The sequence below is a fragment of the Egretta garzetta genome, unplaced genomic scaffold (genome assembly GCF_000687185.1).
Source record: "Egretta garzetta isolate BGI_Z169 unplaced genomic scaffold, ASM68718v1 scaffold287, whole genome shotgun sequence".
Taxonomy (NCBI): Eukaryota; Metazoa; Chordata; class Aves; order Pelecaniformes; family Ardeidae; genus Egretta; species Egretta garzetta.
The window spans coordinates 2,219,738-2,244,720 of NW_009260435.1; the positions used below are offsets into that span (position 1 = coordinate 2,219,738).

Sequence of the window (24,983 nt, forward strand, 5' to 3'; positions counted from 1 at the left end):
CAGATCTGCAGAGCACGGTGCTCCAGCCCCCCCCCGCCACAAGTCCAAGTCCCCAGGACTGAAATTACTTCAACCCATGCAGCTCCAAGCACTGAGACAGGCCAACTCGCTTTCTTTGTCTTCGGACCTGAGCTCAGGATCATGCCACCTAAGCCCAGATACATTTTTTTTCCCCAGCTCACAACGTCCCCTCACCTTTTTCTTGCCATGAAACCGGACAACGAGACACCATGGGGTGAAACAGCAGAGTAGTTCAGGCTGCCTGCAGCAAGGCCAGGGCTCTCTCCCCAGGTCTGGTGGGGTGCTGGCGAGGGGAGCAAGGCTTTGCTTGGAAGGGCAGCTGCAGCTTTGCCCAGCACCTATTTCCTCCTCTCCTCCAGCGCTGCACCCCGGGGAGGGATCCCACACATGTACTCTTCCCTCCCAGAGAGAGCTGTGCTCCAGCCAGCACCAGGAATATCTCCCTTCGCCCGCAGGGCTGTAGCGTCTCTAGGTGTCTTTGCTTAGGCTGCCATACCTGGTGCTAATGATGGGCTGTGACAGGTAAGAAACTTAATTACATGAAGAGCTGCCAGCTCCCGCAGGGCTGAGGCCAGCGCTGCAACACGGCAAATGCAGCACAGCAGGCCCAGCCGCGGCACAAACACCCATGCAAATATCCTGGGACTGCCACTCTTCTCCATCCCGCTCCCAGCCTCCAGGGCCAGAGCTCGAGCCACAAACAGAGCCCTGCAACACCGTCACCCCCACAGCGAGGGACAAGCCTCTATGCGTGGATGCAAACCGCAGCAGTGTGCTGACCTGCAGGCTTTGCTAAAGATGCTGCGTTTGCCTTTCACTGTGCCTGGAGCAGTGGGGAAGTTAAAGAGGGCTCCCTGCCACCCACTGCAACCCCTTCACCCCCGTCCCATTTCTTCACCCTCCTCCTCACCCACAGACCCACTTCCTAAAGGGTAGAGGTTACACTGAGCAAAATGCAATCTGTTAAATAGGACATGCGAGTGACTTGATGAGTCTGCCACACAGCTACCTCTGATACCTCCCTAATTGAAACCCCTCTCCTCCTGTGTCCCAGCTAAGCTGTGTCCCAGCTAAGTGTCCTAACTAACTAATTGGCTTTGGTATTTCTCAGTTACAGATCCTTGCTGCATTCAATGCTGGGAAAGCCACCATCTGACACAGATGCAGGGAAAGGCCAAATGACCATTCTGCCTGTGCATGCCAAGCACAGCCCACAGAGACAGGTGGAAAGCAGCCACCCAAGCTTGCTCTTCCCCCCCTCAGCACAGTTTTACTCCAGGACAGGCATTTCCAAACACACCAGAGCCCTGTAATTCAACTTCCCCCCCTTCCCCTAAGCAGCACAGCGGAATTGTCTATAAAGAAATACGTGATCCCCATCCTCTGTTCAGCCTCAGGCTCCGTGCTTTCTCCCCCTCTTGTATCCCATTTTCTGAGCAGCTTTATTTCCCAGGAAACAAAACAAATGACGCAAGGCCAGGAGCAACCTTTCACTGCCCTCCCCACTGGGCAGAGGTCACCTGTGAACCACCCCTCCCTCTGCTCCTGGGCCTTCATCCCCAGGCAGTGACGGACCAGAAGAAGGGCATAATAAATAACAGCACAGAATAAACCACAGGAAATTTGTGTCCTCTGAAGTTGCCAGTGAACAGAACACACAGAGGAGCTGCTGTACTGCAGAGCAGCGTGAAATCTGCAGCTCAGCTGAGCCCGCTGGCTTAGCCAAACACCAGAACTGCCGGGGACAAGGCAGGGTCTTTTGTTAAATCCTCCCTGGAGGGTATTAATCAAAAAGCTTGGAAGGCACATGATAAAACCAGTAAACGTTAGTCTGGTCTTTTCAACACACGAAGCTTGGGCTGCCCTCTAAGCTTGCTCCTTGAAAACATTTCTTTGTTCAGTTGCTGCTAAGATTATAAGTCCTTGCGTGCCATTTCAGCCATATGTATTTTCTCAGAGAAGAGAGATCTTCTGCAAATATTTACTCACAGAACTCATTTGCAGCTAACAGGGCAAGTACATCAGAGGAATAAGAAAATTAATTCTATTATGCAAATACTCCCCTCCATTTCTCCCTGCAAGTTAGAGGAAATGGTTACTGTGTCTGTTTCGGGGCTTTCTGACAGCCTTTAATAGACCCAGCTTGTAGGAAAGTGGTTTTAGAATATATAAAGGAAAGGACTTGGCAAGAACAGGGATCTAAAAATTCAATTAAAAGCAACCAAGGAAGTCAGAAGCCCCTTCCTGAGATCACAGGCATTTCAGCGCATTTTAATGAGAGCCAAAAGTCTCCCCAAAGAGACAAAAGAAACAAAAAAAGACCAACTCTTCTCAAAAGACACAGGTAGAAAATACATGGTGCAGGGAGTAGCTGTCAGCTGCGGACACTGCTGCTGCAGTGACTCAAGGTTGCAGCCCAACCCGGGTCTTACCTTGTGGCACTGTGATGATCCTGGGGTTCACCTTGGAGCGCCCCGCTGCCCACATGCCCAGCTGGCTGGCCCACAGGGCCACAAAGAGGGTAACAGGCGACCTCCTGCCCATTTCTACTTATTCAGCGAGCAGAGATTATGAGCTTGTGAGGCTGACAGCTGCGTGGCTGACTTATAAAAAAAAAAAGCAGCCAACCAATGACTGAAGGAGAGGGAGGGACTTAGGCTTCACTCCCTAGGAAGCAAACCTCAGACAAAAAAAAAAAATCCAAAGTGACTCCTTTCATTTAGCACCTGATCTTCAGCAGTTGGTACCTGCAGGTTTTGCTGGGGGTTTTGGTCCTTTTTTCTTTTTTTTTTCCCCCCCTCCTTCTGTAAGGGGAAGGTGGAACAAAAGATGGCTTTCTTCACCTTCAGGCTCTTGAGAAAAGCTGCAGCTGACCCAAGCCTGGCAATCAACTTATCACAGAGATTTGTGATATTAAGAGGAATATTAAGGTTGATACGAATTAAATAAGAATGACAACATGCATGTGCAAGCACACACAAGAAGCAATAGCAGATTGGGGGGGGCAGAGACCGGTAACAAAGGACACCGCTCCCAGTTGCTTGAACAGAGGGATGTGTCGGAGCCAGAAAGCCGTGCTCAGATAACGCAGCAGCAGGAACAGCTCGTTAATAGAAGACCCCGCACTACCATCAGGAGGATGCATCAAGGCTGCAGCATATTGTGTGCCAGCCTTCTTCCTGCCATTGCTACAATTAGGTAATAGCAAAGGGCCATTCCTAGCAAAACACCACCTTGCTCAAAAAGTCATTCATCACCACAAGTCAGGAAGACTACAAGACAAATGCCAGAGGCATCATGACAACTCAGCTGTGTCCCTTATCCTGAGCCACACACCCCCTTGCCAGACCAGTCAAACTCGTGTCGTGGTGCTTGTGAGCATGGGAGTGAGCAACATCTTGGAGTGTGTGTGTAAAATCCACTGGGAGCTGGGGTGAAGAAATACTCCCTGAAGATCCTGGCTTTGACTTTTGTGATGCTAATGTTCTCTGAAAGGACAGGGTGCTGAGCACACCCTGCTCAGGGGCTGGCCTGCCACAGGGCTGTGGCACAACCTTTGGAAAGTCACTTTGCTTTGTCAAACCTCCCCATCAGGATGCCAGGAAGGGCTGACGGTCTTTATGAATTGCCACGAGGTTTGTTAACGAGAAAAGCAGGGTATTATGAGCAAGGAAAGAGAGGTCAGACGTGACCAGAATAGGAGAGCCCCACGGGGAACTCACCAGGATGAGAGACACAGCTGCGCTCTTTAAAGTTGGTATTGAAGCTAGACCCAGGACTGCTCTGCTCCTGAAGGCGATGAACTATAGCAGGGCAAGGGGGGCATTTTGGAGGAAGCAAAAAATTAATGAGCCAGCTAATGGTGAATTTTAAGGACCCACAGGAATTTCCCACCGACTCCAAGCACAGGGGTTTCATCTTTCTCTTTGACCAAATATCTGCTTAGGTAATTACAGTATGACAACGTACAGATCATCTCTAGTTTTTCACTTTGGGGCATGGTGATTCCCAGTCTTGAACCATTTTGTACTGCTGCTCGCCTCGAAACAACGGCCCATTTCCCCCCATTGCTCTCAGAGGTGCTAAACCCTGTTATCGCTTGTTTTCTTGCAGAAAAGGCTTGCTGGAAAACATCTAATTCATTAAGGCTCTTTCGCACGGTCAGGAGAGAAAGAGAAATGCCATAAATCAACAGTCTAAGCCATACAACCCATGCTGGGCTGCTTAATGAACACGAGGACTAAGCATTTTGCATCCACCCCAAATTTGGGCTACACTGCGAGAGTTGCATACGTTATCATCTGCTTGGCCTTTTATGACATGACACAGCTGGCGGGCTGGGAAACTGGCTTTCGGCTCCCACTCTTGACAAAGTTGCCAACTGGAAACACAGAAGGGTTCTGATCAGGGACAAATGAGGAGAGTTTCTGCCGTATTCAAACAGTAAACCCTTTGCTTTTCCCTTTTCCTTGCCCCTAACACAGCTGGAGACTCCGCATGGTTAGCTTTTAGGTTTTTTCCCCACCTACAGCTAAATACAATGCTCCTGCATATAGAATTCAGCCAAGACCTTGGAAATGTTCAGCTCTGGGCTCTACTTCAACAAACAATAGCACTCCATCTTCTAGACCAGGAGCTGAACCACCCCATGAACACGACTGCATTGTGGTCCTGGATTCAGAATGATGTGGTAGCACCTTTTGCTTTTGCTAAGGGAGAGACTCAGCAAACAGCTCAGTGCACAGCAGGGTTAAATGCAAAGCTGTGCAAGACCTCTGCATGCAGCTCACCCAGCAAAGGAGAAAAAAGCGACAGTAGTGGAACACGCAAGTATACAGCAGCATCCCACCCAAGATGCTAGTTATAACTCTTCAAATGAATGGTCTTCATTAAAATGAGCTTTCACCCAAATGCCTTTGCTCCCTTCAGAAGCTACAGCTCCCCTTAGCGTCCTTTTTCCTCCCCACAAGCTCCTTCAGAGCAGCAATGCGACTGGTCAAGTGGGGTGAGCGTGACTGCTACAGATGCAGAAACATCAGACCATTGCACAGGACAACATTGGGAAAGTGACTTCAACACCCAGGCAAGATCTGGAGGGTCAAGGGAGTGGCACGACACAGACTGTGCAATGCATTGGGAAAATAACCCCACCAGGAGTTCCCCACAGGCAGGGCTGTCCCACAGTGACGTACAAAGCAGCACAGCGCAATGCCACACACGTTTGATCAAGGAGCAACCCAGCTTGTACGCATCAGAGGACTGCAGAGCTAATTTCAAGGTTGCTCTGACGCTGCGCCAGTTTGCAGGGGGTGCTGAAGACAGAACGGTGCCCTGAATACAGCCAGAAACCCGCTGCGCATTAAGTACTTCTGCAAGAGAGTTTGTTTGCTTGAAACCTGCTCAGCCACATGCCGTGTCCTCCTCCGCTACCGACAAGGAATGCGTACACAAGAGATTGGATTCCAGGCACAAACTCCCTGCTCACCCCCTCCTGCAAAGGTTTCCGTCTGCTTCAGTCAAGTATCAGAACTTCCACCATGCAAATTATGTGCAGTTTTTTCCAGATCATGCTACTCCGTTCCAACACGGATCAGAAGGCAGCTTCCCCTAAGTATCCTCTAAAAATCATAAAGCACAGATTTTCCTGAGAGGAACAGTTTTATTCATCACTGCAGAGGAGACAGACTGCTTGGATGTTTGTGGCCCAGGCAGTCTAACTGTTATGAAACCTCCTGTTTTTGTTGGCATCTTTTCATTGGAAGAGACCAGGTATATTAGAACATTCTCAAGAACAACCTATCAATTACCTTCTGCTAACCCCAGGCCACAAGCATGACCCTGGGAAACAGCCAGTAGGCATGATGGTTTTGAACACACAGATCTTCCACAAGGAAAAAAATATCAACACCACAAACTTTCTTATCCCTGCAAAAGCCAGGCAAGATCTCTCTGTTGTGCCATCTCTTCCAGAAACCTGACAAGAGCATCTCGATCTCTGGCTGTTAACAGCCACAACAGCTTCAGAACAGCACGAAGCACCTTTTTGAACACGGTACAAAGGGCTGAGGATGTTCACCAGGTCCTTCATGCCACATGCGTGCAGGTGTTTCCACAGTCCCCCCCTCAAGATGAGATTGGGAGATTGCATGTTTTGACACAGAGCATGGGAAATCCTCTGTGCAGGAACAGCACAAGGACATAGAACTTTTGGAGCGGGTCCAGAGGAGGGCTACAAAAATGATCCGAGGGCTGGAGCCCCTCCCTTATGAGGACAGGCTGAGAGAGTTGGGGATGTTCAGCTTGGAGAAGAGAAGGCTGCGGAGAGACCTGATTGTGGCCTTTCAGTACCTAAAGGGGGCCCATAAGAAAGACAGGGACAATCTTTTTAATAGGGACAGCTGTGACAGGACAAGGGGGGATGGTTTTAAACTAAAACAGGGTAGGTTTAGACTGGATATAAGGAAGAAGTTCCTTACAATGACGGTAGTGAAACACTAGAACAGGTTTCCCAGAGAGGTGGTGGAGGCCCCATCCCTGGAAACATTCAAGACCAGGTTGGATGGGGCTCTGAACAACCTGTTCTAGTTAATGGTGTCCCTGCTCACTGCAGGGGGGTTGGACTAGATGGGTCCCTTCCAACCCAAAACATTCTATGATTCTATGGCTGATGTCCCATGAGGCTGGGACACAAGTGTCACTGACAACGGTAGAGCTTTGGAAGACCAGAGCTTCAATTTCTTACCCCTTGCATTTTGCCTTTAGGAGCAAGCAGTGTAGACTTTGAGAGGAAAAAAAGTGAAATTTCACTCACTGTTCCTTTTGGCACTGACCATCAGGTCTTTCAGTCCTCAGACAACAAAGTGAGGTTGGGAAGGAAGAAAAGCAGATCATTTATCAGCAAGCTGCTGCATTCTGCTTTCAACACACAAATCTGCCCCTCCAACTCGCATTCCTCACAGACAGCTACCGCAGCCTCAACCATCCCCTCCTAAAGCCACAGCCCTGTAATGGCCATCAACCCTCCCCAGGCATGCTGGGTTTATGCAAGCTGTTTAAACTGGACAGAGCCTGGGGGAGGGGGCCTGATCAGTTGGCACACACACCACCAACCCCCCCCAGTTCTGCCACAATGCTGAAGGACAGCACAGTAAATCTACTGCCCCACAAAGCATCACTAAAGGGGTCAGAAGCCCCCAGGTGCTAAATGTTAGTCCCAGGGTTTTAAAAATTAAGCAGGGAAGGGGAGAAGGAACCACGTGCCCCAGGACATTTTTTTCTAGTAGATCAACCCCTTTGACTTGCCAAAGGAAACCTGTTCTAGAGCCGTCTCACACTCAACTCCTCCGAGAACAGCACAAAACCCCCAGCTGGGACTCCCCTTCTGTGTTTCATCCCCTGCTGCTGCGGAAAACCCTGGGGCTCATCCCCAGCAGGACCTCCCAGCCCAAATCTTCATGACACTATTCACTGATCCCAGTAGCTTGCAGAAGCCCTGCCCTAGGACTAGCCACAAACTCCACTCACCTAGATGACCCCAAACCACACCTCACCCTTTCCATTGCACATACCCATTTGGTTGGCAAATGCATTTCATCCGAACACTCGTCGTGTTAACAAGCAGCACTGTCAATAGTGAGTTAGTGAGAACGGAGCAGGAAAGGAGGTAAAACAGACACACAGCCCAGAGTTCAATTTCTTACCCCTTGCATTTTGCCTTTAGGAGCAAGCAGTGTAGACTTTGAGAGGAAAAAAGTGAAATTTCACTCACTGTTCCTTTTGGCACTGACCATCAGGTCTTTCAGTCCTCAGACAACAAAGTGAGGTTGGGAAGGAAGAAAAGCAGATCATTTATCAGCAAGCTGCTGCATTCTGCTTTCAACACACAAATCTGCCCCTCCAACTCGCATTCCTCACAGACAGCTACCGCAGCCTCAACCATCCCCTCCTAAAGCCACAGCCCTGTAATGGCCATCAACCCTCCCCAGGCATGCTGGGTTTATGCAAGCTGTTTAAACTGGACAGAGCCTGGGGGAGGGGGCCTGATCAGTTGGCACACACACCACCAACCCCCCCCAGTTCTGCCACAATGCTGAAGGACAGCACAGTAAATCTACTGCCCCACAAAGCATCACTAAAGGGGTCAGAAGCCCCCAGGTGCTAAATGTTAGTCCCAGGGTTTTAAAAATTAAGCAGGGAAGGGGAGAAGGAACCACGTGCCCCAGGACATTTTTTTCTAGTAGATCAACCCCTTTGACTTGCCAAAGGAAACCTGTTCTAGAGCCGTCTCACACTCAACTCCTCCGAGAACAGCACAAAACCCCCAGCTGGGACTCCCCTTCTGTGTTTCATCCCCTGCTGCTGCGGAAAACCCTGGGGCTCATCCCCAGCAGGACCTCCCAGCCCAAATCTTCATGACACTATTCACTGATCCCAGTAGCTTGCAGAAGCCCTGCCCTAGGACTAGCCACAAACTCCACTCACCTAGATGACCCCAAACCACACCTCACCCTTTCCATTGCACATACCCATTTGGTTGGCAAATGCATTTCATCCGAACACTCGTCGTGTTAACAAGCAGCACTGTCAATAGTGAGTTAGTGAGAACGGAGCAGGAAAGGAGGTAAAACAGACACACATCAGTGACACAGGCTGCCAAAAGCACATGCACCCCTCCAACAGGGGTACCAAAGGCTTTAGGCAGAGTAAATAAAACCCAATGCAGAGTCCTTCCCAATTAAAAGAAAGTTAAAATGAAAAGGACAGCAATAAGTTGCTTTGTTGAGATTGAGCTGCTGCCCTCCTGCCCTGAGAGCTGCAAAGTCCTCCTGGTAACGCACAAATTAAAGTTCACTCTCTGCAATCTCTTCCATCCTCTGCTGTAATATGGGTTGAAATTTAAGTCCATGTTTTCCTCTGGAGAATCAAAGCAAGTCACCTAGACCCCAAGAAACCACTTCAAACTGCTGCTGGGAAAACGGCAACAGAATCTCTTTCAAGCTGGCCAGGCATGTAAGATTAAGTGGAGGCTGCTCAGGAAAGTAAACTATTGGGAAGATACTAAGTTGACCTTGTAGTGTTCAAGTACTTTCAGCAGTGATATCTGTCTCGCCAGGAAGGGAGATACATCTAAGAAGTGGTCTATCTCCTGCTCCTCCTTCCTATTTTGGCTCCTGCTAGCCAGCCCTGGGCCAAATGACGCAGAAGGTAAGTGTCTGCAGTTCAGCACTGCCCTTGGCTCTAAATTCAGAGCCTGCCTGGTGACACAAAGGCTCAGCACTGCAGATGCACTGGTTTCTCTTTCCATCAGACATGGGAAGCCTACCATCTCTCCCAGCAGGAAAGTGGAAACAGCTCAGGATCTCACCATGTGCCAGAACTGTTTGACTTAATTTTTCCCTGTGACCTGTCGAAACTCTTGACAGGGATACTGGCCTGGGCAGGGGAGAGCTTCTCTTTCTTCTTGCCTCTCATCTGCCCTTCCTTCTACAGGCTTCATGCCTGTCACCTGCTTCCTGGCTATTACGTGTCCAGATAGCTCCCATATGGCTCATTCAGGAAAGTGATATGAGGAAGCCATAAACAACCAGGTCACAGGCTTTTGGGAGGGGAAGAGAAGAATAAAAAAAAGATTGAGGTGGAGGAAAAATAAATGGACATGAACTTGTGTGACCAGACACCAGCTGGCAAGGATCCACGGGATGATTAAATTACACGTAACTGAGGATCCTTTGGGATCAAAGCATTTAATGCCAGGGAGCTACACCTCAGAAAGGAATCGTCTGGAGACAGGATAGTCTACACTCCTCCCCTTCCCTGGAACAGGGCCATACACAAACAATCCAATTAACACAAAGGTAAACAGTTTGGAGCCTACTCTGTGGGGTGTTAGGGCAGCATGCTGAGCTTTGCTGGGGGATTACAGAGCTCAGCTGTCATTAGCAACCCTTTCTGCTTTAGCAAGATTAAGTGACAGTTTTCTACCCGATTCCCCTAGCTATCCTTGTCACCTGTTACCGCTTCAGCGGCCACAGCAGGCCCAGGCACCCAAAAATTAAACCTCAGATTCACTGGGACTGCCACCCACCCCTTTTGAGTGTGACATTCCAGAAGTCACCTGTGCCACAGTCCCACAGCTGCACCCCATCTCCTCCTTCCAGATGCTGAAAACTTTTGTGGGACACAGACTTTGAACCTGTGGACTCCTTGCTGCAGGGTGGCACAGAGGCTGCAAGTTTATCTGTGTTCAAACGTCCCATGGGGGCTGTTAACTATTAACCCCCCTTTCTATCTCTACAAGTTCCTAAGCCTCAGATCATTGGATGCTGGAAAAATCTATTAGAGATGAATCCTTCTCTTGCTCTTAAGGTTTTTCTGCAGCATTTGTTACTGATCAGTGCAGGAAGGCAAGGGACTCTGGCTCTGATCTTGCATAAAAGCAGCAAATGTGTTATCACCCCTGGAGCGGAACTCCACAGCTCTCCAGCTTCTCCCTCAAACTCAACACCTATACTAACACACCCCACTGAACAAGTGGACCACGACCTTAAATCAGCAAGGTATTTATTTGGCGGGGGGAAAGGGGGGAAGCGGGAGGGAGTCTCAAAGTGGTTTTGGGACAAGCATTCTGCGTGCTGGCAGCTTGGAACACCCAGAAGTCAGCCACAGAGACTCCATGGTCAGAAATGCCCCCCAAAATCCCTGGTCTCACCTTAAGAGTGTTTGGGGTTGGGGTTTTTTTTGTTTGTTTTGCTTAAAGTTTCCAAGCTCAGTTCAAGAGAACTAGAGCCAGGAAGCTTCACCTTCAAAGCCAATGGCTCGGCCATTGGCTTTCCTTCAAAGGATATATCAGGGGATGTTTATCATCTCCCCTCTGAATTTTCCTTTCGCTTACCATACTCTTAAACTCAAGCATCCTTGTAAGGCAGAACTAGAGCTACATGCACTACTATAAGTCAAAGGATTACTCATAAACACTGTGATTTATGAATATTAGAATACTATAAATACAGAAGAAAATATTAGGAAATAGAAATATTTTCAGTGTGACACTTTCAGTACATTTCTGCTTTCACCAAGTTAAAATAGAGTCCATTGCCTTAAAAATGCCCTGGTTTACTGTGCTGTTCTCCAGTTGGCATCACAGGGACTGCAAAGCACAGTTCCTTAAAAGGATGCTTTGGTGATAAAGTCACAGAGATCCCCTTTCGTCACTTCTAAAGAAAAAATACTGATTCATGCTAGGAAAGGGACCGAGTCCCACAGGACACAGGCTGCTGGGAAGCTGCACTGTGTCACCTGCCCTGATCTTTGAGCTCTCACCTTATTCCTTCCTGATCAGTTGTCCCAGCATCAGTAACACTCTCTCCTCCTTCCTCCAAAGTTTCCCTGAGAAAGAGTAAGACCAAGATTTCATTATTGCCAAGGAAATCCCACCAGGCCCCACTGCCCCCTCTTCCCTTTGCCCTGGCACTAGCCTGTCCCCCACAGTGAGACAGCTCACTGAACCGGCACAAAGCTAATTTAAGAAGAAAAACTAAAACCGGTTATGTGTCTCCTGACCCTCTGGCATTCCCCACAGGGACAAAGCTGAAGCAGCCAGGAAAGCACAAAATTCTTTGCAAAGAAAGCAAGCCGATGGGCAAGGGCTCTGCCAGACAAGTTCCTTGCTGCTGTAGATGACAGGGATGTATCCTGCCAGGCTGCCCAAGCTTGCTCCTGCCCTAGCAAATCCCAAGGGAGATGCTGAGCTGCTGCATCCTGTAGCACTGGAGAAAGTCACCTTCACCGATCTTCTGAATTAACGTGCCAGAGAGGAGCTGGGTGGCCAAGGTGTGTAGCCCCATGCCATGCTGGGGAGAAGAAAACGATGTTCCCTCAGCTCAGTACAGATGTCTGTGATGAACAAGAGCACAGCGACCGTTAGTCCTCTGGCTCCCACACATTTTTTTGTGGATGGAGCTGGACAAAACAGCAATGCTGGTTTAAGGTGCTCTGCTGCCTTGCCCAGAAGAGGAATCGGTTCCTGTGCCAGGGTCCTGCAAGCAGGGAACACTCAGAGCCTCTGTTTGGCTGGGGGAGCAAGGAAAAAAAAAACATTTATTCTGAAAAATGGGAGACATGGGAGGATGAGGGGAAATCTCTAAAACACATTTGAAGTCAGAAATCAAGGCTGAAAAGGTTGAAACTTTGGCAGTTTACAATCTGATCCAACAAACCACCCAAGCATGCCCACACCAGAGAGACTGCTTCTGTGCAGAAGCAATTAATACCTCAAACAAACATCCACATCTGCTCCTGGGATGGATCTTGCCAGTCATGTTCACTTCACACACAGGAAAGCTCCAGCATCATTGTGAAAGCAGAAGACAGATGGAGGTGGGCAATCACACAAGCTGCAAAAGCCATCAGGGATACAAAGCCTGGGAGATTCTGCTGTCTCCGTTTCACCCTTTTGCTGGAAAATTACCCCCCCACTCAACACCGCTTTGCTTCTCATGGAGAGAGTCAGCTCAGGGCTGTCTTAGGCAGCAAGAAACAAGGCAGAAACGGTGAAAAAGCCATCAAAGTGGCCAAAGGAGAAAAGCAGGGCACATATGGTGAGGAACCTAGATCCCGGCCAAACTGCCAACCTCTGCAGGTGTCCGCAGTGCGCCAGCATCAACAGTCAAGCACCAGAACAAATAAAAAGGTTACCGAAAACACAGGAGTACAAACAGCTGCTACCATCGCTACTGAAAACACCCGCTGTTACAGCTTCCCTTATCAGATCCACTATGGCAAAGAGGGAACTGAACCAAAAATTTCTCTTTGATGTCAGAACCAGAAAGTCCCTACTGAAAGTGCTTACGTTGGGGAACCATGGTCTGACCTCCACCTCTTCCAAAGGGTCAGACAAACACCTCCCAGTCCACTCCCACAGCAGTGCCGGTGAGGTGGTCAGGCCACAAATACTTGGCTGGCGAACAGAGAGTGGTGGAGGTTGCACATGCAGGCAGGATACAGATACACCGAGACCCAACAAGAACGGATGCACCTCTAACCTGAGCATGGAAGCAGCAAGGAGGAGGAGAAGGCGTCAGGGCAGTGGCACCATGGATGGACCACAGGAAACGGGCAGGTGGGAGGTGGCACACTGCAATTTGTTCCCAAAGAGCAGAATCTGTCGTGTTCAGCCACGGACAAGTTCATGCCCAGACTTAGATGCTTACTCAGCAAGCAACAGGTATCAGCATCTCCCAGAGTCATTCCAGTTTTGTTTGATCTCTCTCTTGGGACATAGGCTCCTCCGATGACTGTAGAAGTCAGGACAACCGTCTTGGACAAGAGACCTCACGCTACATCCCCATCAGCCACATTTAGGCTGCTAACCCCAGGCAAAGGGGCTCTCCAAATTATAGAATCATTTGGTTGGAAAAGACCTTTAAGATCATCGAATTGAACCATACCTGTCCACTACTAAACCATGTGCCTAAGCACCTCGTCTGCCTGGCTTTTAAATACCTTCAGGGATGGGGACTTGACCCCTTCCCTGGGCAGCCCCTTCCAATACCTGGTAACCCTTTCAGTGAAGAAAGGTTTTCCTAATGTCCAGCCTAAACATCCCCGGGCACAACCTGAGGCTGTTTCTTCTCATCCTATTGCCCGTTCCCTGGGAGCAGAAATCGACATCCCCCTGGCTTCCCCCTTCTGTCAGGCAGTTGTAGGGAGTGATAAGGTCTCCCCTCAGCCTCCTCTTCTCCAGGTTGAACACCCCCAGGTCCCTAAGCTGCTCCCCAGCAGCCTTGGGCTCGTCTCGCTGGTCAAATGAGCACGTGCCTCCTGCAGCGTCCCCCCAGGACAGTCTCTCCCTGCAGCAGAGGCTGCGCTGGCTGAGCTTTCCCTGCACACGGAGGTGGCTGCCAGCAGCGCTTTCATCTCAAAGCTGGGAGGCAGGAGGCACTCGGCCATTAGAACAGGTGGGGAGGCAGCGCTCACCTAGCTGCTGCAGAGCCAGTTCTGAGGAACTCTGAGCTTCTGCTTTCCTACAAGAGCTCCCGCATCAAAGTTTCCCTTCCTCCTCCTCCTCCATCACCAGCCCTGCAAGGTGCCAGGCAGAGCCTCTCTTCCCGTCCCTGCAATCTCTAAATTTGCCTGGTTGCTGAGCACGTCTATTCTAGGCAGGCGAGATGAGGAAGCGAAGCGCACGCATCAGTCGTGTCGTGAACAACATCGGTGCCAAGTTCTTCTCTGCTATAGCCAATTCAGACAGAGAATGTGTCTGATGTGGTACTCCAAGCCAAGTAACGCAATTTGTGAAAGAAATTGGAAGAAAGTTCTTTCCATACAAAACATCCAGGCAACTCTCAATTATCTGGGGACACAGGAGGAACAGAAATAGCCATTATAGCAGAAGAAACTACTTAATACAAAATGTGGGTCAACAAAGTGATCAAATCATAAGAGCAAGGTCAGGACAGAAAAGAAATACCAGAACCCCAAGCTGGCCTAAGCTGAGAATTTAATTTGCAAAGCAAACTAGTCACCCTGGTCCCAAAGCAAGTCCTGCTAGCCCTGAGCAGGTCTGAGAGAGCCTGCAAATGCTTTCCAGCTTTGGGCAGCAGCATCTGCGATACAGCTAATCCTCAGTTAGCCCAGGAGGATTGAGGGCTGTCAGCAGGGCTTGTCTCCACAGTGGGGAAGGGAGGGAGGATGCTGTGTGTATACTATCCGCTCCCCCTACAAAGCAAAGAGCAAAGGCACTAGGGACAGGAACAAATTAATCAGTTTTCATACACATAAAAATCACAACCATCATCTGGACTGGGTTTCCAAAGCAGGTAATGAGGGCAGTAACCTGGAAGGGTGTATCAAGTCAGGAAAGCCAGTTATATCCATCACATCTTATCTCCTACATATTGAAAAATAAAAACAGTCCCTCCCTCCCAAGGGGCTTAATCCTCTAGGCAGGATTAAAGCCTATCAGTCAAGGGGATACCCTGGAGAGAACAATCCAGCATTTGCTGGGTGATAGCTGAGATCGTATCGGCATGCGGTCCTGCCGCTTGGAGAGGAATTAGAGGGGAGCACAGGCAGCCTAAAGGTAGGAAAGCGTTTTCTGCTTTTAGCTTCCCTACTAATGCATGGTGGCATTTCAGGCAAACCAGCTCCCATTTTCATGCCTCGTTAATCTCAGTGGTACAATCTGACTGAAGCCAAGCCCAGCTCTGGTTCTGGCTTCTCTCAGCTGCCACTGACTGTAATTACAGGCAAATGCCTTTGATTGTCTTTGCAGCTCAGGTCTTAGGCAACTCGAACATGGCACTCAGGGTTAGAAGACACTTTGGAAAACATTGGCTGCAGCCAGACTAACCTGTGCCAGAGAAGGCATTTCTCCCAAGCCATTTGGCAGCACCTCACACTCCCTGGCAACTGCCTCAACCATTGTGCTTGTCGCTTTTTTTTTTGCTGTCACCTTGTGTGAAACTCCTGCACCTGTACTCTTGTCATCCTGCAGGATTCTACCAGCCTCACCCAACACAGCTGAGGACAAATAGGTTTTTGCTAAGAAGGAGAAATGATGCTTCTCTGCAGCACCTTCTTGGACAGAATCTGTAGCACAAATAGTTCTTTTATGTTGGCCTAAGGATGGCTAAGCGGGTCAACTACACCCCAGACACTGCTCTCCTAACAGATACAGCTTTGCTCTGTAAGAGGAGTGCCCTCTGCTGAGAGAACAGTCCTACAACAGGCAAAGCGTTTTCTCACAAAGCATTTTCTCCAGTTTCTTTCATGCAATGAGCACATTGCCTCGCAAATCTGGAACACAACCCAGGACAGATCACAACCCAAACAACAGGCAAGTGAATACAGTCTATTTAATACAGTCAAACACAGAGGGACCCACAACAGCAAAACAAGGTAGACTGAGGCATGTCAGGCAGACAAGAACGAAACAACAGGCGGGAGAATGCGTTGACAGATCTAAGACTGCAGAACCACAGGTGCCACATCTCTCCCATCACACAGAGCCACCTCTTTCTCCATGCTGGACAACGTTCTGAGGTCTCTGGTGGCCAGAAGGAGGCTGGAGAGAGATATCTGGAGCTGGAGGAGCTGCCCTCAGCATGGTCGGTGCCCTCAAACAGGAGCACATTGCCCACCTGCAAGGAAAGGAGCAGCCACCCCAAGTGCTCCATGCTGGAAAGAGGAACCCCAGCACAGAGAAGAGTTTTGGGGCCGAGTCCCAGACCAAAGAATGTCACAGCCACCTCAATGCAACTCACCAGTCCAGCCTCTCCTGCCCAAAAACCTAGGGAGCCCCACCAGCAAAAATGAGCTCCAGGGCAGCCTGAATGTCCCCTCCAGTGGCTTGCAGGGCCCGGAGACTTAGCTCATCATCGTGTATGCCCATGTCTCGCAGCTGCTGAAGCTGTGGTTGCCACTGGCTCTAAAGACAAGAAACAAAAGAAGCTAAAGGTAGGTGCGAGAGACCAAGCAGAAACAAAACAGCCTTCTCCACAGCTCACTCTTCCACACTGGATACTCCCCTTCTCTCTAGCTCTCAAGTACAATTCTAAGCATGCAAATGGACCTTGAAAGCTGCAAACTCCCTAAATCCACCAGCCCACCCCTTCCACTTCCACCCAGTACTTTTGCATCAGTCTATCATGCCTCCTGCAAGCACCGCTTCTCCAGCAATGCCCCTTTCAGATTAACAACCTGCCACAGGAGGCAGCTGGAAGAACCACCTCCACCCTGCAACACTTGATGCAATAAGGGGCTTTCAAGGGCTCCCGAAAGAAGAGGTTGCAACACTGACCTGCAGGCTGGGCTGCCCCGAGGCCTGCAGGGCATGCTGTAAGGCCTGGCTGAAGAGATCGTTGGTGATAGGTGTTCCTGACTGAACACTGGATGACATTGGGGAGGTCCCAGAGGAGTGACCCTAAGGAGGAAATAAGTTGCATATGGATCAGGAGAACACTTGGCACAGGAACACAAGGCAACACTGGCTGCACTCCTACTATCATGCCCTCCAAGCCTGTATGGAGGAGACCCCAGCCATAAGAAAACAAACCAGCGAGGACTTCCGGACCCTGAGCAGGGTTTGCGCTCAGTCAAGCACCAGTTTTATTGCCCAGGAGGATCTTCCTAGCTGCTGCACTGCCATTGTACCTGGGTGCCAGGAGTGGGCGTGTGGGAGCTGCTCTCTGGGGTGCTTGCCAGTGCCAGTGCGGTCGCCAGCTCGCTCTGGGTGATTGGCCGGGGTCCAGCAGCCCCAGCGTAGCCAAGGGAAGCTGGGCGGGAACCAGAAGTGCTGCTGGATGGTGTAGATCTCGTGCTCTGCATAGAGGGGAAAAACCCAACAAAACCACAACCCTGATGTTGGTGTCCATGTCCCACTAAAATCTGGCTCTCATGCTCATCCCCGAGGATCCCTTTCCTGCAATACTTGAAACTCAAGTGCAGAACTTTTAAAAAACAAACATGACTAAATCAGATGTGGTTTTTTCCACAAACACAGCTTTTACAAAGCTGTGGAAACTGGCAGTAAACCTTTTAATATATCATCCATCAGCTTAAAACCAAACTGTTGTTAGCCTATAACAAAACAACTAATGTCTGACAGGCACTTTTTTTGCCTAAGCATGTAACTTTTTACAAAATACTTTGTCCTTTGGAGAGGAAAACCTCCCTACATTACAAAAGAAGGGCAGGGACCAGCACTCCCATGCTTCTCAGCCACAGTCATCCGTGCACAACTCTGGCTCAACATCAATTTGACTGTGAAGGAGTTTACTCTGAGGACAAGTGCTGTTGCGAGTCGTCCTTCCGCATTCTTCTGTTGTGAGCCCGCCTCAGCACTCAAGAAAATCCTAATCTGAACAGCATCCAAGCACACCACAATCAATGTGTTTGTCTCCACAATACCCCTAGAAGCCAGAGCGGCTTAGGCTCTTCATAAGCCAGAAAGAGAAAAAATTTCAGAGTCTGTAACGGCTATGAGTTACACCTATGTGGCCAGTCCAAAACAGTCATTCTACCCAACCCAGCCGCTTACCTGGTGGAACTCTTCTTCATCATCAGAGAGACCTTCAAACAGAAAGCCACCTGCAATAGAAAGGAGAATCAACAGATGCAGAAAGCTGGTGCTGGCAGGAATTAGGCACCAGACAAGAACCCTGTGGAGACCTTGGCCATGAAGCCAGGCTCAGCCCCAAGTGATGCACTGCGTTAGGACAGAGGACTCAGCACCAACAAGTTCACGTGCAGCAGGTCAGTGGAAGACAGGTCTGGCCCATCATTTCCACAAAACAGAGGCCACAGTGCTCTGCTATCAACAGTCATTATACACGCTTAGCTGGGAGAGCCGCTGAGGCTGAAGCAGACCGGATGAGTCTCACACAGCACAAAATCTATCAAACCACAACAGACATTCCTAGCTCAGGAACCCAAACCTCTCTTCCTTCTAGCCTGGGGATGGCTGTGTCAGTACAGCACAGATTTGTCTGCGAATCCTGCTGCACATCATCTCTGCAGGTTCCCCACTCATCTGTGTGGCTGAACGTACCTGGCATGTCCCGGTAGGAGCCAGAGGACATGCCTCGGGAGGATGTCTCTGGGGCTGGGAGCGGGGTGCTGCCCGCCACTGAGTGCAGAACAAGGACAATGGCATTCACAAGCGCAGGGTGGGCTGGGATTAGCCTGGAGAGAAAGAGTGGAGGAATGAATCATGTGCGCAGGAAAACAAAGAAACTGGCAGCTCGATACCAACTTAGGTCAGGACTGGCAGAGCCATCCCCACCAGCTGCGCCAACACCACCTCCAAAACCGCCTTTGGCTGTCCAGCAGCAAGCACCTCCCCACCTTGCTCCACACAGCCAGAGAAGCTGAGGCTCCTTCTTGATCCCATGTTGACCCTCCCATCGTATACATTTCCCATATGCTCTTACAGGAGCAACTCTCTGCTGTGAGCAATCAGATCCAGATTGGAACCTGGGATCTGGAGGCGACGATAGCCCCATCTCCCACTAAAGATCCTTTGGTTTAATCCAACAGTGGAGGCAGATGCCTATCAAAGCACCAGCTCCCTCCTTTCTGCTGCTGAGGAAAAAGTTCTATCCTGAATCTCTGGCCTGGTGTTATCTGTACTGGCAGGCAGCAGCAGAACTCTCTCCCACCCAGAGAGAAAGAACAATACAACAGTGCAACAAAGGCAAGGCATAGTCACTGCACCAGCTTACGTGAACTTACGTGTCCAGCATGTTGGGGTCTGCAAACACTGAAAAGAGATCCTTGTCCTGTAGGACTCCTGGGAGGGACCAGGAAACACAATGAGTAAGAGACAGGATACAAGAAGCAGGAGCCAGTCAAACAAGCCATGGGAAAAAACAAAAGAATTAATTGTTTTTCAGGAACTGAGTCACTAGCAGACACCAAAAATACTCTATTATTGTTCTCTCTGAAACCTTTTACGTCTTTCTGGAGAGACTCTCGCTCACAGCCACACACCCAAGGGATGGGGCTTTCCCAGCAGATCCCACAGGCTGAGCTCCAGCACAAACAGCTCCACCTTAAGGGCAAGAGCAAATCTGGCACCCAGCTCACCCCAGCTGGCCACTCACTGTCAGAGTGTGCGGCAGCATCCCATATTCCACCTGCCTCATAGAATAGTGATGTGCCAAAAAAGCTATAACATCCCAGACCAGAACAAGCACGCTAGATTTAACATGTTTTCTTAACACTTTGCAGCAGAGGAAAAGCATCCATCGCCGCTACTCCCCTTCAGGCTCCGTGCTCCCTGACCCATTCAAAGCCAGCATTCATCCCCAAGCATTATCAAGAGAGCACAACTCTGACACCTGAGCAGGCGCTTACTCTTATGCTCCACAAAGGAACTCAAAAAGACGCTTTTCTCCAGAGAAGGGGAACTCTCCCTTCCCCGTGTCAGGAGTTAAATGCTGACTATCTTTATTTGGCTTTCCTCAGATCCTTTGGACCACATCTGGACTCACCCAAAGCAACAGGGTCGCTGCTAAGGCCAGGAGTAGCTACAATGATCTGATCCAGCGACTCCTTGTTCCCCAGCATTTTGAAGACCTACAAGAGAAATTGGAGCAGACTGGCAGCATCGCACAACAAGGACTTTCTTCATAGATAGGGGACAGACAAAAGACAGCCAGATGGCAAAGTATGAAGCCCCACTCACTGCATCTCTGTAGGCAGGACTGCTGTGCAGGGCAGTGTGAAGGACCCGGAACTCCCGTATCGCTGCCACCTTATCCACAGGCTCTGAGGGAGGTAAAACAAGAGGACAAAATGTCAGCTTTACTAACCATTTTACATGCCACTGGGACTTCCATGCTACAAAAGCGGTGGCAATTCTTTAATTCCCCTGGATTTGACTGACCAAGAGAGGAAGGGTACAGACTAACGATTGTGAACATCTCAGTACCTTTACCACAGCAAAACAGGGAGCTGCACTCTCAGCTTCCAGACAGATAAGAAGATATAGATATATCCTCCTACAGGTAGAAAAGGAGCTATATTAAACTAACAACTCTAAACTAACCCATCTTATTCTGCAGTCAGGCAGACTAGAAACACACACAAGCCTGCTCATCCCTCAAGCTGAGTCACCAGTTCCTTTGTTCCCGATGCTCTGGCAACACCCAAAACCTGATCATAGTGAATTAAGGAAGGGATATTCACTCTCCACATTGCATAGCTCATTCCTTAGCTCTCCCATCAGCAAGAAAATATAACACCTATTTTGCTGCTGTTAGAGGCAGGGAGCTCCCACGCAAATGCAGCGACCAATTCCTCCTGCAAACCCCAAATCAGCCTCCCAGAAACAAACCACAAGAGAAGCCGTTCCTCAGTCACAAGGGACCCACACCAAACACCTCCCGAGGAGATCCAAGTGGTAACCCACGCTGCCTCCTCCTCACCTGGTTTCTGATCAGGCTCAGGCCAGGACTTGCGCAGGACGTGAACAGTGGAACCAGACTGGATGCCATAAAAATCAAGTGTCTGGTCATCCCTCAGCTTACGGCCGCAGTAGATCAGGTCTAGGAGAGGGAAACATCTAAAGATAAACACCTGTGGCATGCTCAGACAGGGCCTAGGATCTTTAAACGAGGACTGCCCAGGGTTTATTGCTCCACACATGTAGGTGCTTCATCCAGGAAGCAGCACAGGGACTCCACGGAGTTCAGATTCACAGAACATGACGTAGCCACCTGCTTTGGGAGGGCTGACCTCTCTCAATGTTCTCATAAAAAATCTCACAAGGACGCATCAGTGTCAGCAAGTCAAAAGGACTTCTTAACAAGGGCACCGATGCTGCAGGAGCACTGTGATCCCAAGCAAACGCAGAACTATCAAAATCACAAGGTGCTAAGACTGCTGCAGCCCAGCAGAGTCGCTGGCACAAGCTTTGAGCCTCCACCCCGTGCTATCTGGCTATGCCAAGTCTCCCCACCAGCCCAAAATCACTGACAGTAGGTTGGTTGTGTCCCGGCTGCAGGGAGGAGAGGAAGAGGGTGGTCCCAAGCGGCAGGACTTTGACCCAACCCACGCAGGCACCTACCAATGAGCTCGGGGTCTGGGACAGACTCCTGCAGTTTGCCGGTGATGAGCTGCTTAAGGTACGAGATGCTGCACCCACCCAGCGGGCATTCCCCCAGCTCCGTCTCCGGCAAACGCAAGATGGATTTGGGAGCCAGCGGCTGATCTGCCAGCTTCACGGCGATGTGCCACTCCGGCAGGGACATTTCAGCCTTCTCGCTGAACAGAGCCAAGCCCCACAAAGCTCTGGAAAGGGAAGAAAACAAATCAAAGTAAGACTCTGGCCCAGCCAAGCAACAAAACCTCATGAATTCACGGGGCGAACCTTTGCTGGGAAGAATGCAGGAAGCTAACAGGAGGCCTGACCAACAGGAAGCCGTGCTTTTTAGGTCCCTACCTCGGTCTTAAACAGTACCTGAGGCTACAGGGAAGGCAGAAACACCCCCGCCAGCCTCAACACCCAGCCGAGGAAGCAGAGAAGTGAAGAGCAAGGCCCGGTTCTCCTGGCAGGCACACACACACCCACCACCGAGCCACTCTCCAGCCTCACCCCCCCGCTAAAGCCCCGTTTCCCGGCACAGAGACGGTGGAGGAGAGGGGGGGATGCGGGGCAGCCCCCAGCCCAGCGACCCCCAGACGAGGCCCCGGCCCGGCGCTGCCTCAGCTCCGCTCTATCCGCATCCCCGGGGGGGGAGAGGGTGCGCACCGGAAGCGGAAGTGCAGTGCCGTGGTGCCCAGTGCACCCTGGGAAATTGAGTCCGCCGGGGGACACGGTACATAATGCGAGGCGGCTCCGGGACGGGGAAGCTACGGATTGGCTCCAGAACCCCTGCCAGGCCGCCAACATTTTTACGACAAGAGCCTTTCACCTTCTAAAAAAAGCCAAGTTACCATGAAAGTACAGAAGAGGCTGCAAGAGCCAGATGCCAGTCAAGCTTTCCTCCCCAACAGCTCTCTAAAAGGCTCTGCACAGCACAAGGCAGCTTTAAAAGGTACCCCAAATTTTGTTTTTTCCAAGTTTCAAAGCAGGTGGCTACAGGCCAGGTTGGGTCTGTAGCCACCTACCCAATGATAATTCTTTGTGATAAGGAGATCAAGAGCCCACACTGAAAGAAAGCAAAAATACCCTTTTCTAGTTTTTAAGCCTGTGAAGTTTATTTGTTTTCCTACAAAGGAGTCAGTTGTGACAAAGCTAGAGGTGACAAGTCTAAACTTTAGTGTCATCCTTATCAGTGTGATCTAGGAGAAACTACAGCCTAAGGGACCATTAAAATGCACACATCACTACTCAGTACCTCAGCAAATGAGTTAAACATAAAAACTGGTAACAGTCGAACAATTGTGGTCTAAGGAAGATGCCCCGCAGGTGTCCCATCAAGGACTGCCAGCAGTCCCTCTAGAAGCACTTGCGATGGACAATGGAAGGACCAGACTCATCATACTCCTGCTTGCTGATCCACATCTGCTGGAAGGTGGAGAGAGAAGCCAGTATTGAGCCACCAATCCAGACAGAATATTTCCGCTCTGGCGGGGCAATAATCTTGATCTTCATGGTGCTGGGTGCCAGGGCAGTGATTTCCTTCTGCATCCTGTCAGCAATGCCAGGGTACATGGTGGTACCCCCAGAGAGCACAGTGTTGGCATACAGGTCCTTCCGGATGTCCACATCACACTTCATGATGGAGTTGAAGGTGGTCTCATGGATGCCACAGGACTCCATGCCCAGGAAGGAAGGCTGGAAGATGGCCTCAGGGCATCGGAAACGCTCATTCCCAATGGTGATCACCTGCCCATCAGGCAGCTCATAACTCTTCTCCAGGGAGGAGGATGAGGCAGCTGTGGCCATCTCCTGCTCAAAGTCCAGCGCAACATAGCAGAGCTTCTCCTTGATGTCCCGCACAATCTCCCGCTCAGCTGTGGTGGTGAAGCTGTAGCCCCGCTCCGTGAGGATCTTCATGAGGTAGTCAGTCAGATCACGGCCAGCCAAGTCCAGGCGCAGGATGGCATGGGGCAGTGCGTAGCCCTCATAGATGGGCACAGTGTGGGTGACACCATCCCCAGAGTCCATGACAATGCCAGTGGTGCGGCCAGAGGCATAGAGGGACAGCACAGCCTGGATGGCAACATACATGGCTGGAGTGTTGAAGGTCTCAAACATGATCTGTGTCATCTTCTCCCGGTTGGCCTTGGGGTTCAGGGGGGCCTCAGTGAGCAGGACAGGGTGCTCCTCCGGGGCAACACGCAGCTCATTGTAGAAGGTGTGGTGCCAGATCTTCTCCATATCATCCCAGTTGGTGACAATGCCATGCTCAATGGGGTACTTCAGGGTGAGGATACCCCTCTTGCTCTGGGCCTCATCCCCCACATAGCTGTCCTTCTGCCCCATGCCCACCATGACACCCTGATGCCGGGGACGCCCCACAATGGAGGGAAACACAGCACGGGGGGCATCATCCCCTGCAAAGCCTGCTTTGCACATGCCAGAGCCATTGTCCACCACAAGGGCAGCAATCTCTTCATCCGCCATACTGACTGTGCCTGTGGCAAATGGGGACACAGAAGGGTCACAGAGTCCCTTCTCAGAGGGAAGAGAGCAGGAGCATCAGGGAACCCTGGTACTCCCCGCTACACCCTGTAATACTGAAAGGATTTAATATGTTAGGGAGCCCCGACAGCAGTGCTGAGGGACTGAAGGTGAGATGGGACACTGATAAGCCTTGAAAGGTTACCCCACAGGGCCTGAGTAAAGACACCAGGAAGGTGTTTAAATAGCTATTTATTCCCCCCAAACACACACATATATAACCACAGCCCCTAAGAAGACAAGCACAGAGCCTTCCCAGTGCCTCCCACAGACCTGAGGGGACCAACAGGTATCACCCAGCAGGGATGCCCCAATACAAACCACCCAACACACACCTTTAACCATAGAAGTGAAGGAACAAAGAACAGCCCCAACACAAAGCGCTACCCCCCTTCCGCTCCCGGGGCCCGAAGGGGCAGCGGGGATCTCCGGCCACACCCCGAGAAGATGAAGAGCGAAGCCCAGGGGAGGAGGAGCCGCCACCTTAGCCCTCACCTGCACGCGCTCCCTCAGCCCCGCGGCGGCACCTCCTCAGCAACTGTCGGACCCAGCCCCGCGCTTCTCCTTTTATTTCCCCGGAACCGGAAGCCGCCTCTCGCTTGGCCATTTAATTGGCTCCCGAGAGACTGGAAGCCCCACCCCTTTTCCCTCAGTTGTTCTGGGTGCGGGCCTGTCGTCCTCGCCTTCCGTTGCTGGGGCCGTACCCGGAAGTGGGGCGGGCGCTTCCGTTGCTGGGTCCCGCCTCTGCCGCCCCGTTTCCGGCTGGGCCGAGGAGGGGCGGCGCGGGGTGTGGGGGGGAAAAAAGGAAAGAGGTTGCGCTGCGGGCGGAGCC

At 50.7% G+C, this 24,983-nt stretch overlaps 3 protein-coding genes across 13 annotated transcripts in view; all 3 read right to left on the reverse strand.

The window, feature by feature from the left end:
* The window catches only part of SEMA7A (semaphorin 7A (John Milton Hagen blood group)), a 29,183-nt gene extending 26,549 nt beyond the window's left edge, over positions 1-2,634 (reverse strand). For both annotated transcript variants that reach the window (XM_035899373.1, XM_009643907.2), the window contains exon 1: positions 2,454-2,634. In XM_035899373.1, coding sequence (XP_035755266.1) covers positions 2,454-2,565 — 112 coding nt within the window. In that variant the 5' untranslated portion in view covers positions 2,566-2,634. The remainder of the gene's footprint in view (positions 1-2,453) is intronic.
* UBL7 (ubiquitin like 7) overlaps positions 1-24,668 on the reverse strand; it is a 39,844-nt gene extending 15,176 nt beyond the window's left edge. The window contains exons 1-11 of one of the 9 annotated variants that reach the window (XM_035899383.1): positions 24,647-24,668; positions 21,590-21,813; positions 20,949-21,068; positions 20,207-20,289; positions 20,013-20,097; positions 19,252-19,309; positions 18,569-18,702; positions 18,059-18,108; positions 17,173-17,340; positions 16,820-16,942; positions 15,862-16,447 (exon numbers count right to left, since the gene is read on the reverse strand). In XM_035899383.1, the coding sequence (XP_035755276.1) occupies positions 16,310-16,447; positions 16,820-16,942; positions 17,173-17,340; positions 18,059-18,108; positions 18,569-18,702; positions 19,252-19,309; positions 20,013-20,097; positions 20,207-20,289; positions 20,949-21,068; positions 21,590-21,773 (1,143 nt within the window). In that variant the 5' untranslated portion in view covers positions 21,774-21,813; positions 24,647-24,668 and the 3' untranslated portion in view covers positions 15,862-16,309. Of the gene's footprint in view, positions 1-15,861; positions 16,448-16,819; positions 16,943-17,172; positions 17,341-18,058; positions 18,109-18,568; positions 18,703-19,251; positions 19,310-20,012; positions 20,098-20,206; positions 20,290-20,948; positions 21,069-21,589; positions 22,270-22,563; positions 22,620-24,646 lie in introns of those variants that run through there. The other 8 variants (XM_035899384.1, XM_035899382.1, XM_035899381.1 and 5 more) reach the window with 8 other exon arrangements.
* Positions 22,696-24,714, reverse strand: LOC104130834 (actin, cytoplasmic type 5). 2 transcript variants are annotated; one of them, XM_009643909.2, is made up of 2 exons: positions 24,647-24,714; positions 22,696-24,105 (listed from the first exon to the last, which is right to left on the reverse strand). In XM_009643909.2, the coding sequence occupies exon 2, from the start codon at positions 24,092-24,094 to the stop codon at positions 22,964-22,966; it is 1,131 nt and encodes a 376-aa protein (XP_009642204.1). In that variant the 5' UTR covers positions 24,095-24,105; positions 24,647-24,714; the 3' UTR covers positions 22,696-22,963. The 2 variants fall into 2 exon arrangements, with proteins under 2 accessions (XP_009642204.1, XP_035755279.1); XM_035899386.1 differs by lacking the exon at positions 24,647-24,714 and adding an exon at positions 24,487-24,565.
* Positions 24,715-24,983: the final 269 nt, after the last annotated feature.